Below are 15,503 nucleotides of genomic sequence, written 5' to 3'. Positions count from 1 at the left end.
AATATTTCTAATATGTGACCCGGAAGTATTGTTTTGGAATGTTGGAGGGGGCGTGGCCCCATGGGAGTGGCTGACTTTGGTTGGCCAGAGAATATGTCACTTTGGACAAAAGTGTCTGCTAAATCCTATAACCATAATATAAACCTGTGTTGGACGGGCTGCTGGAACAGAGCACTGCTGTGAAAATGCAGTTTTTGTTGTGATACCTCAATAATATCCTTATCCGCTATAGCGTTCCTATAGTACAATCTTATAGTACTTCTATGTCCTAAAATACTATAAGATTGCTATAATAGCTTTATAGTATTCCTATAAGATTATATCTATATAGTATTCCTATAAGTTTGCTGTAATATTTTTATAGTATTCCTATAAGGTTGCTGTTTATAGTATTCCTATAAGATTGCTGTAATATCTTTATAGTATTCCTATAAGATTGCTATAATATTTTGTCCCAACATACTGCAAGATTCATATAGTTTGTTCTGTAAGGGAAGTGTCATGAGGAAATGGCTGTCTATGGCCTGGGGGCTTGGTGTCCACGCGGTCGGTTGGGGAAGATGCTTCTCAACACACCTGAAGCATAAAGAACAGAACACTTCCAAACAGCTCCGAGCCCTCTCTAAAGTGTAGCTTTAATACTCTATTTACGGTATTAACAACCACAACAATAACAACCTATGGGTCTATTTACGGTATTAACAACCACAATAATAACAAATCAGCGGGGGCGTTCAATCATGCAGCACTGGGCAGAAACAGCAGGAGCCTTCTTGTGTGTTTTGGAACTAGAGAGGCTGTTAAAGAAGATGTGAGATCAAAGGCAGCCACAGGTCCTAATGCAAGCTTGACCACTTCAACTACTTCACCTACTGCTGCGGCTTGCGTGTGTGAGAGAGGGGGGGGGGTTCTCCTGGTATTGGCATGGCCTGCAAGTCTGTCATTATGTAAACAGCGACATTCCATATGGCTTCTGTTGCCCTGCTGTGGCACGCACATGTGATCTGCATGGTGACTGAATGGGGAACAGTGGGGCAAGTGCAGTAGAATTAGGCCCACAGTGGGGCAAGTGCAGTAGCATTAGGCCACCTCACTGTACAGACTAGTCACACTGTAATAAAAGTGGCTGCTAAATTATTAAATGTCAGTGTAGCAAAGGATTCAGCCCACAGAAGCTTATTTATCCAGAGTGATTTAGAAGTGACACTCAATAAAGTTGAGTAATGTGTGTTGAGTAATGTGCAATGTGTTTTAATGTTGTTCCTAATCTTGTGAGTGGGATTTAAAACAATTTTTCAGTATGTGGGACCAGAGCCCATCGAAATTCTCTTGTGGAACTCATTTTCCCATGGTGCACTGTGACATGTGAGTCTGCAGTGTCGGTCAGCTGACGTCTCACATGACAGACGTCCGCGGTGAAGCCATAAATCGTAAATTGGAAAACACCAGCGACAGCATGTTTGATGTTCTGCCGGAGCCTACATCCAGTGGTCACACAGGAAAACTTCACCAGCCAGTCGGCAAGTCACATGATTTTCATGACAGTCCACGTGTGCACGCGACTGGGATCTGCTCGCAAAGGTTATAATGATGGGACCTTTTGTTTAACCCGAAAACTGGTTTGAAAAGTAACGTTAAACTACACCACTTGGGTAAGTTGAGGTGCTGATTGCATCCGTCTCGTTGAAGGTCAGTTAAGATTAGTAGACATCAATATCATGGAAAAACATTTGTAAAGCCAACCCTTGTCTCTGTCCGCAAAACGTCGCCACAAGACCGCTAATGAAAGACCTTAGCTGTTTGTGCTTAATTATCTAGGCTAACTGGTGTACAGCTTCTCACGTCGACTCTTCTCATGTCTGAATATCCTGTACAATGAAACCGATTGGTCTATCGCCGCGTCCCACCCACTTTTTAAACACCCACTTTTGCCGTGTGAAATACCAGTGCTGTTTTCAGCATCTGTTTGCGTAAATCGCGGTAAACTTTTTTTCCCTTTTACGCGCAGTTTGTTACGCGCATTTTCCCATTCCGCTTCTGTCACACACACACAGGGCACAAGTTCCGAATCAAGGCGGCCTTATGAAAGAGGCTGATTTATTTAAAATAGCACCAGACACACCTCTTGGAACATGGACTTTCTCATTGACCTTCGGAATGCCATTTAAATCCAGAAAGAACCAAGGCTTTGAACCGGTTCATGGAACGAAAACGAGAAACTTTTGCCATTTTGCTAGGAACAAAAAAGAACTTTTTTTATTTTCCGGAACAGAAATTATTTTTTAAATTATTGGTAACCGATTAATACCGGTTCTTTTTTTGTTCCTGAGAAAGTTTGTGTCTTCAATTAAAAATGGTGAGGGTCACCTCCTGTCATTCAATGACTGCATGGAGAGTGCAGACAGACAGAGCTTGCCACGAGCAGGCAATCAAAAGGCCTATTAAGTCTCCAAATATCAATGATTTCATTTCACCTGTTTTCTCTTTTACTAGGCCGTGATATACATTGTTGGAAAAAACTAGCATTAACGTTAAGGCAGCTTTAATTTATTTGGAAAAACGTCCTCATTTTGGCATTTAGACAATGGGAAGGTATCCAATTAAGAATCCAATATTTCAGTACCGGCGACCAAACATATAGGCCTACTGTATATATGACAGCATTTTTTGTTTGACCAGGAACTTATTCAGGCTATAGGAAGACACTGGTGCAGCTTCTATAAAGCAGAGGCCTAGTGTTTTATTATGTTTCCTGATAGTCTAAATAACTATATTGTGACTATTAATAGCCCATTTGAAAGCATATTTTGTCCGACAGCTGACACAGAACGTTATTAACCGGGTCAGGAACAATATTTTTTTGTTCTAACCAGTTCGGGAACGTCAATTTTAGGGTGGAAGGAACCAAAACTGGAAACATTAAAATACTGTTTCTGTTCAGAATAAACCAATTGGCAAAACATTCTGGTTAAAAGCCCTGGGAAGAACACAAACCAGTCTTTGATTTTGAAAATGTAAGCATGGTGAACTGAATAGAGATGGCCTACAGTAAAATGGTGTGTCATCACATAGCAAAGAATTGACTTAACGAAATTTCACGTTCGCTTTGAGGTTTCTGCGAGTAGCCTAATGACCGTTCTACATGTAGGCTGCTGAAGTAACGCGAGGGCGCAGCAAATGAACTTCAGAAACAATAGGCCTATATCTTTAAGCTCACGACATTCAGACTGGCACAAAAAGTTAGGCCCACCGGGAATCCTGTGTTCTTGCAAGAGCACAATGGAATTGTCACTCTGGCAATGAGCAATGATGCACGTTACTTTTACCCCTTGCATCCCGGGGAACCAATCAAAGCGGCGTATCTGATATAGGCGGGCCAGAGGCGAGCTAAACTGATGACGACAGCGCTTCAACGTTGGAGGTCAGTAAGCATTGGTCGTAGTGTTATCCAATTGCGTCAAAGTCCGGAATCATTCAAACATTGGTCTAGTGTTATCCAATTGCGTGCTGTGATATTTTCAAATGCATGCTTGGTACCGCCCCTCGAGTTGGGCCATTACGTTGTTCGTGGCCAGACCCTTAATCTTTCTAGATTACCAGGGTCTGGATTTTCCAGGCTACCCAATAGCCACTCTGGGGCTGCATTCAAAGCATTAAATAAATTAATTTAACAGATATTGCAACTGCATGGTTAACTTTACCATGAGCCAGAGCTAGTGAGCGGAGCGGAATTTTGTTTTTTGAAACCAAGACCGTTAAATTTCAAAGATATCGGCCATAGTAAGTTCGTTGGGGATGGAGTCGCTAAATATTTTAGAAAGAAAACTGAAAGTCATAGGGCCTACAAGCGTACTATTCCTACAAAAACAACTAGATACTAACAAAGTAGAGCAAGAACAACCATGTGGTGACACTGTTCCAGTGAGTAAAGATTCATTTTGGAAGAAGACACATTTTGCGGAAACATGAGAGTGCAAAGAAAAACGTGAGCAATTTGAATATGCTTCATATCAAGTAAGGCTGAAGTAAAACTATCGTTGCAGAACACTAGCCTACATCTCCAAACTCAAGAATAGCAGCCTAATAAAAGTGGACTGTCGAGCAGCACAAAATACTAAAAGCTATGCCAAGTGTACTGTGAATGTGTGTTAAAATTTGTCCTCTACTTTAAAACACATTTTAGCGATCACATAAGATGCGTGCAATTTGCATAGTCGACTCATATGTGCAGCTTGCTTTTGAGCAGGATCTGACAAGAATATTTTAAAATGTATGGATAGACAATTTGTGATGAGGATATCCACTCAGAGATGGCGTATTAAAGGGGACATATTATGCAAATTTCACTTTTTGCATCCTTTTGTACCTCCATTTGGGTCTCTACAGCTCCTAATAACACTCCAAGCGCGAAAAAAAGCCATCCATCCGTTTTCTGTGAGTCAGTTGAATGATCTTGGTGTCAGGAATCATAGGCTTCTATGAGCCATTTGAATGGCTCCCTTATACTGACGTCAAAATAAGGGAATTTGCATAGAACCACCCTGGCACCACCCCTCACCTCTCAACCCCCACATAGCCCCACCCACTCGATTAGTGGAAGATCCGCCATTAGTTTGCTGGTTTAACAAGCAAGCACAGACACCAAGCGCAATGGCTACAAGCAAGAGCAAGTCACACATGAAGTGTTGTGTTGTTGGCTGCACAGAACAACACAAATCCTTGCACTTTCTCCCAGCCAAAGAGAACAGAAGAACCGAGTGGCTCCATTTCATTTTCGATGGCCATGTTCCAGCAACAGTCGGCAAAAATCTTGTGTGTGCGAACCACTTCAAGGCAGACTGCTTTGAAAACCTAGGACAGTACACTGAGGGATTAGCCATCAAACTTCGTTTGACAGAGGGATCTGTACCTACTGTCCGTGGCAAGTCACAAGATGAGAGACATGTAAGTACTTTCAAATAATGACTTTTGTGTTTCTATCGCAGTTACGCATTAACTAACGTTAGGTTGTTCGTGTTTTGTCATTTACCACAAGCTAACGCAAACATTACGGCTAACGTTAGCCCTGCATCTGCTTGGAGTGAGCATTTTCTCCATTCCAAATTGCAAATGCAGCACACAGCCGATCGAGTCATATTTGACAATCCCAGTCAATAATATCTGAAAGTAATGATTGTTAAAAAGTTGTCTAGACGCTAGACCTCCATTAAATATTGTCATGTTATCCACAATTGAGGCGACCAACAGCTAAAAGCCCTTAGTATAAGCTAATGTTAGCTTGTAGCCTCACTTTATAACGTTATCCAGTGTTTGCACATTTCCCCTATAGCGCTATTTTATTTAAGCTGCAAGGGTTTGTCACAATTTGTAGTCGTTTTGGCCTTACTGATGAGGAGTTAGATATGGTCATGTTATCTACAATGAAGGTGGCCAGTAAGCCTTGTAGCCTCAGTTTTTAGCTCAAAGTAAACGTGCATATTATGTGCATGCCATTATTTTCATGTTTGGTTTTCTCTTTACTGCGCAAGACTCTACCTGGCTGCTCTGCATTACAATGAGGATGCTGCACGAGACCAGGCCACCTTATCCTCTGGGTACCCTCTCTACAGGATGCATTTCCCAAAGTACAGGAAGGGAGAGTGCAGGGTGAAACCCATCAAAACCGAGACAACATTCCGTAAGTTACATATTTTTTTTATTTATCAACAATAAAAGATCTGTTCATTTTGCATGCTATTGCACTATGGTGTTTTACAATGAACAAAACAATAAATAAATGTACAATGAAATACTTTACAAACTATGTACATAGTTACGAAGTGTGAAATATTGCACAGGGTATGTGGAAGACTTGATGGGCTTCATCATGGGCGAGGTCTTTGTGGACCCAGAAGCATACATGGAGGAACTCCTGAAAATAAGCATTCCTCCGGACCTGTCCTCAGAGTTTGAGCACCCAGAGAAGGAGGAGGTGATCGCCAACTATGTGTCTCGCTTCAATCCAGGGGAGGCAGTTTGAAGCCCACGTATTGTCCTTGGCTGTCAGGAAACTCCCGACGAACACACAGGACCACACATGACGGGATGACGACCCTTATTCTGCATCCAAGGAATCCCCAACACCAACTGACAAAGCTCCTGTAGGCAAGCTATCTGTGACTAAAAAAAAAAAAAAATTGCATTAGTTAGCAGGTTACATAATCTGTCAGTTCTGTCAGAAGTGCAAAGTGCAATTGTCATATTGCATATGTTATGTTTTATTTCTGTTTTGTGTAATAAATATATTGTAATGTCTTAAATGTGTCACGAGTGTATGTTTGATACCTGCTGAATTTGCAGACAATAGCCATACATAAAAAGAAAGAAAACAACAATTGGGGCATGTGTTGGTGTGTAAGGCCATTAGTGACCTATGAACATTAATAAGACCAACATCTGCTTTTGCTGATAAAAATGGTAGCCTGTCACTTCTCATAAACACTGGGAAAAATATCCAAAAATATCCAAAAATATCCAAGACTAATTTGGCACGTAGGAGAGATAGCAAATACATTGATTTAAAAAGTTAACAAACCATTTAGAAACTGCTTGCAGCATTCGTGAAGGTGTTTCTGCAGGTGGCTCCTCTTCATCTTGATCTGGGTCCGACTCTGGGTCGAAAATGTTGGGCTAGAGTGCGCCTCTGTATTCTGTCATTTTCACCCAAGCAGTGGAGGTTTTCACGTGAAGAAAACAAACGTAAACATCTGACAGGTGGGGCGTGGCCAGCAGTATCTTATTTGCATAAAAGTGACAGAGTCCTTAAAAGGCTCATTCTGAAAGGGAATGAAGCTGGCAAGAATAGAGGCTGCAGAGATCTCTTTATGTGAGATTGATTTTGTGCAAAAAACTTTATGAACATGTTTTGTATAGCCCATAGACCTATTCTAACTTGTTTAAAAAGAGGTATAATATGTCTCCTTTAACCTGTATTAATTAATCCCACTGATCCCTTTAGTTTTAGGCTTATGTGTATTGACGTTGCCAAGCTTGTTCGTTGTTGCACTACCGGTGTTGCATTATCTTTTACAATAAATGTTCTATGAGTGACATTGACCTTGCTCTTAGTTCTTTGGGATTTAAGTTTTCTAAGGTGACAATTTGGCTTGTAGATTATTTCTTCCTCTTGTAAATTGGAGCGAGCGTGGAGCAATTTCACTGGAGCGGGAGGATTTTGAAGTGGAGCGGGGAGCGAAATTGAGCGGGGCGGTCTGACGTGAATTTGAGCGGAGGAGCGGCCGAGTGAACAGCCACCTGAGCGAGGAGCGGCCGAGTGAACAGCCACCTGAGCGAGGAGCGGCCGAGTGGACAGCCACCTGAGCGAGGAGCGGCCGAGTGGACAGCCACCTGAGTGAGGAGCGGCCGAGTGAACAGCCACCTGAGCGAGGAGCGGGACATTCGCACCACTCAGCTCCGCTCACTAGCTCTGCCATGAGTAAAGCTGGTTCCGAATTAGTCATTGAATTAATACCTTTATTTTTTATATAGAAGTATCTAAATAACCTGTTAAAATGTACCAGAATTCAGGAAATTGCGTCTTGTCCAAAAAAATAAAATTCTGGGGGAGGACCCCCATACCCCCATGAAATGTCCCACCCACTTTCAAAATGCCTCCAACGCCCATGCTTCCATTAGTTTTATTAGGCTTTGATCATGTCAGTGTAGCGATGTAAAATATAATTTCTCTTTCCTCTGATCTATGCTGATAGGTGGCCGTGAGACGTTGTGGTGACACGGCGAGAGCGTCCCGTCAACATGAGCCCCGAAGGAAAGTCGCTGCTCAACATCATCGTCCTCGGCTTCGGGTTTATGTTCATGTTCACCGCCTTTCAAACATGCGGGAACATCGAGGTAACGTGACGTCAAACCGAACAATTAAAAAGTAAAATATACTAAATGCTAGAAGTTGCAACGAGATTATAAGGAAACAAAAGCGATTGCGGCGGATCACCTGCCCCAAACCGAATAAATGGGTCAGTTTTGTGGGAAGTAAGTTGGTCGTACAGCGCATTTCTCCTGGTTGGAGAATACCTGATAAACCTGTTCCATTCTGGATGTAGGCCTCCTTGTTGGAAGTATAAGTATATATACTATTTTGATCCCGTGAGGGAAATTTGGTCTCTGCATTTATCCCAATCCGTGAATTAGTGAAACACACTCAGCACACAGTGAGGTAAAGCACACACTAATCCCGGCGCAGTGAGCTGCCTGCAACAACGGCGGCGCTCGGGGAGCAGTGAGGGGTTAGATGCCTTGCTCAAGGGCACTTCAGCCGTGCCTACTGGTCGGGGTTCGAACCGGCAATCCTCCGGTTACGTCATGGTTGACACTACGCAGCTTCCACAAGACGGAGAACAGGACAACAGCACAGCACAGCACAGCACAGTACAGTTCCGCCTCTCTGAAACCGAGTTTACAAATATAATTAGCATTCACATAAATATTTCACCTAAACATGTTTATGTGTAAAATCAGGTAAAGTGGCCGATATATGTTTTTGTCATCTGTCCTGATAGCGTGTGGTTTCATAAACGTGGTAATATGTTTTTGTCATCTGTCCTGATACCGTGTGGTTTCATAAACGTGGTTCCGTGTGGTTTCATAAACGCGGTTCCTTCTTGTCTTCCCAGCAAACCGTTCTGAAGAGCTACAACAGCTCAGACTTCCATGGCAGCGGATACACCAGGTACCACATCAGGTTCTAACACCCTACCTCATGCTGTTACGGTTTCTAACACCCAACCTCATGGTGCTACGGGTTCTAACACCCTACCTCATGGTGCTACGGGTTCTAACACCCTACCTCACGCTTTTACGGGTTCTAACACCCTACCTCATGGTGTTACGGGTTCTAACACCCTATGGTGTTACGGGTTCTAACACCCTACCTCACGCTTTTACGGGTTCTAACACCCTACCTCACGCTTTTATGGGTTCTAACACCCTACCTCACGCTTTTATGGGTTCTAACACCCTATGGTGTTACGGGTTCTAACACCCTATGGTGTTACGGGTTCTAACACCCTACCTCACGCTTTTATGGGTTCTAACACCCTACCTCACGCTTTTACGGGTTCTAACACCCTACCTCACGGTGTTACGGGTTCTAACACCCTACCTCATTCCCTGAGAATTACCATGGCCCTCAGCAGCAGGGGCGGAGCTACGTGGTGGCCAGGGGGGGCCACGGCCACCACTGGTCAAAGCTTGGCCACCCTGCTGGCCCCCCCAGCTCCGTTCATTGAAAAGTAAAAAAAAAAAGATTGCTGCCGTTTTCAACGGTACTTTGAAAGGAAGTGTAGCCTACGGTTCTAATCAAATCGTGAGTAGGCCTAGTGCAGCAGCAGCAGGGGACAATTCAGTCATCTGTTAAAAACACTTGACAGTAGACTACTACTTACTTAACCTCAGTGACAACAGGTGAGTTGATGATGACTTGGAACATTAATGTTAATAAAATGTTAAAATGTGACACGAATCATAGCAAAGTGAGCTGCGTTGGGCTGTTCTTGTTAGGTAGGCTCTGACATTGACGTGTGAGGCTGATCAAAAATAAGCGGATGCCCGCGGTAACGCTGTTACAAAAATATTTTGATAATATTCGGGTGAAATGCAAGCATATTAGGCACATATCTCCAGATGGCTCCAATAAAAGTAGGCTAATAGTGTCTAGCCTAGGCTACTTTATAAAAACATAATTTGCTGACTGAGTGTGGTTCTTGCCATAGCTGGTCAGGCAGAGCAGGCTGCTGCGTTGCCTGAGTTCTTTGTTAGCCTACATTGCTCCGGTAATTGCAACGAGAAGAAACCTTAACTGCGTGACAGAGCAGAAGTGGGGCTTTCCAACGAGACTAAACACTTGTCTGTGCGATCGAGTATGAAAATACAAAAAATCATGAAATTAAATCAAATTGCATCATATTTAGTTCACCTGCGCACCCACACTCTCGTTTGAATTAGGCTACTCGCGAACCCGTGATCGCATAGATATGGCATATCAGAAGAAAGAGGAGGCACAGGGCTATCCATTGGTACCAAGTATATCAATCCTTCTGGGCTATAAAAACAGACAACGTGACTGAAAAATAACATCATGTACAAAAACCAACGCTGCACAGCCATTACTCTCGTTTGAATTAGGCCCTACTCACGAACCCGTGATCGGATAGATATGCCACGCATGTCAGGTGAAAGAGGAGACATAGAGCTATCATTTGATACCAAGTACATCCTTCTGGGTTATAAAACAGACTAAGTGACATCAAAATAATAACTTCATATAGCTCGACTTACTTACCCCACGTTTTTGTGTGTTGTTGTGGTGGCAAAGCATGTTAATAATCCAACGCTATAATGTGTTTCTCTATGGCATAGCATGTTCATAATCCGGTTTTGAGATCCTAGCAAATTCCTACATGGCATCCAATTCAAGACTCACATTGCATCCCAATTTATTCGACAAAGAAACACCTTTTTCCCTTCACTTTGTTCATGGCTCATTGTTCTTGTTTGTGTATGGCACTTACAATGACCAGGATAAATGCTTCTAACTAAAGGTAGTGAAAAAGCCCTTAAAACAGTCTAGGTTTCTAAGGGTTAATGTCTTAATTCAGAGCCATGTTACTTACAGCCAAGTACTTGGAGTGGATAACAGAAAGAAATATAGTTTTGCCATCAGTATAAGATTAAATATCTGCATACCATATTTGTAGTATTTATTATTGTTCTTTGAGTTAACATCATTTGAATATGACTGATTAAGTAAGGTGCATTATCATAATGTACTTTTTATAGCATTGGCCTATTTATGGAAAATGTGTTGGAGTGGACAACAAACTGTTCAGGTTGTCTGTGAATGGACCTGTGTATCAGTGTTGGCTTTACACAATTTATTGCCATTATTAAAACAGGGTATCCTAATCTTCAAAACTTTTGAGTAGTTTTCAAATTGTAGTTTTGATTCCCAAGTGCCACCCCAATAAAAAGTCTGGACCCAGCTGGCCCCCCCTATAAAATAATCCTGGCTACGCCCCTGCTCAGCAGGAAAAGAAAAACAGGAACTTTAAAGTTTCTAATTTGAAAGTCTTCAGTTTTGCAGAGTCACTAATGAGCAGGATGAGCAGACTTCATAATGAAACGCTTAATGTTGGTGGATACGGCCGCCATTATAGGAACGACCTGGAATGAATGAATGAATGAATGAATGAATGAATGAATGAATGAATAGGTGACTTACTAAAAGTTTGTTTGTTTGTTTGTTTGTTTGTTTGTTTGTTTGCTTAGTATGTCCATCATCTATGGCGTGTTCTCGGCCTCCAACCTCATCGCTCCCTCAGTGGTGGCCGTCATTGGTCCACAGCTGGCCATGTTCTTCAGTGGTCTCCTCTACAGGTGAGCTACACACACACACACACACACACTTCATTTTCCAAGATAATTGATTGGTTGGGGGGTGGTGTGTGTATACGGTTTAATGTATTGATATAATAAACACCTGGTCTGACCGAACAACCACCTGAAGGCACTTTTTTTAGAGTTAATATATTAGCATTCAATGTCTCTCTCTCTCCCTCTCACTCTCTCTCTCTCCTCTGTAGTGGCTACATTGCCATGTTTATCCATCCCCTGACCTGGAGTTTCTACACGGCATCGGTTTTGGTCGGCATCGCCGCAGCAGGTAACCGTTTGGTCCAAGTAAATGTAAATGTAATGTAATGGAAATGTTTAAAAAGATGAAAACACTTCTTTGTTTGATTCCATGTTTTTCCCACATTGTCTTGCAACCTTTTGGCATGTGACAGTGTCATTTTCAGTCAGAACAAACATATTGGTCAAGAGAAAATCAACATTAAATCAATATTTGCCAGGGGTATGAATAATTTTGTTCTTAACTGTAAATGTAATGTAATGTAAATGTAAATCAGGTTTATAGGCCAAGTATACTTGCATATTCAAGGAATTTGGTCTCTGCATTTATCCCATCTGTGAATTAGTGAACACACAGCGTTCATTGAACACGTTCATTTTTCTGTGAACTTTGAATTGAATGCAACATATTTGCAAATTAAGAACTACAACGTGAACTCAGTTCAGATTACGTGAAGCGAGCACCACTGTTGAGGTCTAATTAAACGTCACAGAATTTTTCTTCTCCTGACGAGTGACATGGTCTGCTGCTCGTACTTTTCCAACAGCATATCGTTGTCTCACTTCCACATTTCACGAGTGCAACCCCTAAACTACACAATTTCACTACAGTACCTTACCCACGATGCATTGCACACACAAACTAGCAACCATAGACAGTAAAAGATATGGACAGTCATCACGCAGACATCAGTTGAGACGGGTGAAGCAAATTTCAACCGTTTCCTGTTGGTCGACGAGGCTTTCTGCGCAGGCTCAGGGGACGTAGATGTAACATAGGCAAGTAGTCTGACTCGTGTAACTCGTGTAAGAGATTGGTTATGTAGCCCTTTACTTTGTTACCACCACGTCTACATTTACTTTTCTTAAATGTCCTAGTTGTTCGTAGATAAATGTGATATCATATTAACAACACTCGCCACATTCATAGCCTACTGTCAATCCATCGCTTTAACGCTTTAACCCGCTCTTGTCGCATGTTCATTACGTAAATTCCATCACGTTAGCATTGATTTCGGAAAAAAGTTTATTACTCAGCTTCAGTTACGACGTTATGACGCCAATCACACAATGTTGTATTAGTCCGAAAATAGAAAAAGTTCATATAAAGGCTTAAAACGCTTCAGCTGTTAACGTTATTTGATGTCAAAGTGGCGCCAAATTGAATGGGGTTCAATGGAATGGCTAGGTGGAACTGGTCTGTGTCTGTAAAAAACGCGATCTCTGTGGACAGCCCAGGCTCCAAAAGCGGCAACAAAAACAACCTGGCAAACCTAGCCCATAAAAACATAACAAACTTTTCCAGCATATCACAGATGAGATGCGCGTTTAAGAGAGTTTCAATTGCACGGGAGGGATGGAGAGGAAGTAGCGAGCTAGCTTTCTGTTTTGTTTGAAAGTCAACAGAAGTGACGTTACCCAGCATCGCTTAGAGCACCTTTAATCTGAAACGTTAGTACCTCAAGCTGTTTGACAAAAATGTCCTTCTGTCACACTAAAATTATTTCTTTTGTTTTTTAATGATACATTTCTTAGGATATATATTTCTAGAGGAACAGTATTGGGCAATAGACCAATAAACCAAAAACAAAAATCATTTTTTTGTCCTTTGTCCATAGGCTACTTTATAATGCAAAAACTTTTTCTTTTTTTTTTTTCGTTTTGTGTGAATCTAAGATCTAGTAGTATGCCTAATTGATTTTATTGCAAGACACAACACAGTAATTTGTTGTGACTTTTGATTGCAGGGTCTTTCATCCTCGATTCTCACCTAAAAAATGAACTGAACTTGAAACAAAATTGAAATGGTGAACTATGAACGTGAGCTGTTCACTTTGAACCTATGTGAACTGAACTTTGAACTAGTTGATGAAAAGTATGAAGTTGCACAACACTGACAACCAGGGAGGTGAAGCACACACTAACCCGGAGAGCTGCAGAGTTTGACATGCACAATCAAATGTCTCCACAACTTTAGTAGAAGTCAACTTGCAAACATATTACAGAAGTATACAGTAGGTCATATACTCTCTCTCTTCTCTTCTCTTCTCTTCTCTTCAGTGTTGTGGACTGCCCAGGGGAACCTGTTGACCATTAACTCCTCGGACAGCACCATCGGCCAGAACACCGGCATCTTCTGGGCCCTGCTGCAGTTTAGGTAAGCATTCATCTGTCTGTCTGTCTGTCTGTCTGCCTATAGGGAGCCGGAAGCTATAGGCTACCTGGTCTAACCCACTAGCAGTTAATTATACTAAGCTAGGCTACCTGGTGTAACTAGGGTTGCCAACTATGAGAAAATAAAATAAGGAACATCCCGGGCGGGGAGTGGGTGGTTGTTAGACGGGGGGTCTGGGGGTCCCCCCCCCAGAAAATTTTGGATTGTGGATGTGATTTCCTGCATTCTGGTGCATTTTGGACCAAGCAGCACTTGCCAACCAAGCAGAAGAGTCCATAGAAAAATGCACAAAAAAAACGTTAATAATAATCTTCCAAAATTGCGATATTGAACCAGTATGAAAAATCTGAACCAGTATGAAAAATCTGCTTTAGCATCTAATCTTGTAATATATTGAACCAGTATGAAAAATCTGCTTTAGCTTCTAATCAAAATACAGCGGCATTTATTTATTTCTTCCATTTATATTTATTTTGCTCCCTGGCAGCGGCCAGTAGTTGCTTGTCAGGAATTACGGCACTGTGAAACTGAGCACAGGCCATGCCGAAATTGAGGTTACCGGAGTTTTGGACGTGGCCATTGTTAACTTTTTCTCGTAAATCTCGCGCCTGTTTTTGACAGCGTTGCCACGATACATGATAAACAATTCATGAAACAACCTATTACAATGCGGAACAGCGGCATTCTAGAACCTTTGGGTGCGACGTGCGAGTGTCAGTGATCTTGACACAGACCAACAGGGACCCGCTGGCCACTGCTGCTTTGAGAAACAGTAAAGTGTCGTTTATGGTAGAGGTTTTTAGTTTTTTGTGTGTGTGTTTTTCATGGTAGTGTGTGTGCGCAGTGAGCAGTTTCTCATAAATACGGAATAAAGTGCGTTCCGTAAGGGTTCAATACGGAACACCTCTTTCAAGCTTCGGATACGGGACGAATCCGTATTATACGGAACGGTTGGCAACCCTAGGTGTAACCCACTAGCAGTTAATTATGCTAAGATAGGCTACCTGGAGTAACCTACTAGCAGTTAATTATGCTAAGCTAGGCTACCTGGAGTAACCCACTCGCAGTTAATTATGCTAAGCTAGGCTACCTGGAGTAACCCACTCGCAGTTAATTATGCTAAGCTAGGCTACCTGGAGTAACCCACTAGCAGTTAATTATGCTAAGCTAGGCTACCTGGAGTAACCCACTAGCAGTTAATTATGCTAAGCTAGGCTACCTGGAGTAACCCACTAGCAGTTAATTATGCTAAGCTAGGCTAACGGTGTCAGACTGGGTTATTGCACGCACAGAGAAGAGAAGGGGACGTATCGTCTTATCCAACTCAGATAAGGTGATTTCCCAAAACATTGGATTGTTCCTCCAAATACAAAGTGTATGCTACACCAGAAACACACACACACACACCAGAAACACAAGCAATGTTGAAATCATGGACTCCACCATTTCTTTCAATGGGAACTTTTGAAATTGAGGAACTGGCTGTCAGACGAGAGAGAGAGGGGGGGGGATATGGAAGGAGAAGAGAGAGAGAGAGACATATGGAAGGAGAAGAGAGAGGTGACCTGACCTGTGCTCTGTGAGGTGAACTGCTCACATGGTCCAGCATGTGAACCACTGCAGTCTGTGAACCCTGTTCTGC

General features: G+C 42.3%; 1 protein-coding gene across 5 annotated transcripts in view; it reads left to right on the top strand.

Moving 5' to 3' along the window:
* Nucleotides 1-646: 646 nt before the first annotated feature.
* Nucleotides 647-15,503, top strand: part of LOC143137479 (UNC93-like protein MFSD11) — a 26,020-nt gene continuing 11,163 nt past the window's right edge. Inside the window, exons 1-8 of one of the 5 annotated variants that reach the window (XM_076297698.1) lie at nt 647-1,652; nt 4,736-4,944; nt 5,529-5,677; nt 5,838-7,890; nt 8,670-8,725; nt 11,323-11,430; nt 11,637-11,716; nt 13,747-13,843. In XM_076297698.1, the coding sequence (XP_076153813.1) occupies nt 7,795-7,890; nt 8,670-8,725; nt 11,323-11,430; nt 11,637-11,716; nt 13,747-13,843 (437 nt within the window). In that variant the 5' untranslated portion in view covers nt 647-1,652; nt 4,736-4,944; nt 5,529-5,677; nt 5,838-7,794. Of the gene's footprint in view, nt 5,678-5,837; nt 7,891-8,669; nt 8,726-11,322; nt 11,431-11,636; nt 11,717-13,746; nt 13,844-15,503 lie in introns of all 5 variants that reach the window. The other 4 variants (XM_076297697.1, XM_076297695.1, XM_076297699.1 and 1 more) reach the window with 4 other exon arrangements.

The sequence above is a fragment of the Alosa pseudoharengus genome, unplaced genomic scaffold (assembly GCF_046254945.1).
Source record: "Alosa pseudoharengus isolate Yale_2024_CS ecotype anadromous, Long Island Sound unplaced genomic scaffold, YU_APseudo_1.1 YU_APseudo_1.1_scf_21, whole genome shotgun sequence".
NCBI lineage: Eukaryota > Metazoa > Chordata > Actinopteri > Clupeiformes > Clupeidae > Alosa > Alosa pseudoharengus.
This window is presented reverse-complemented; position numbering and strand designations above follow the sequence as displayed.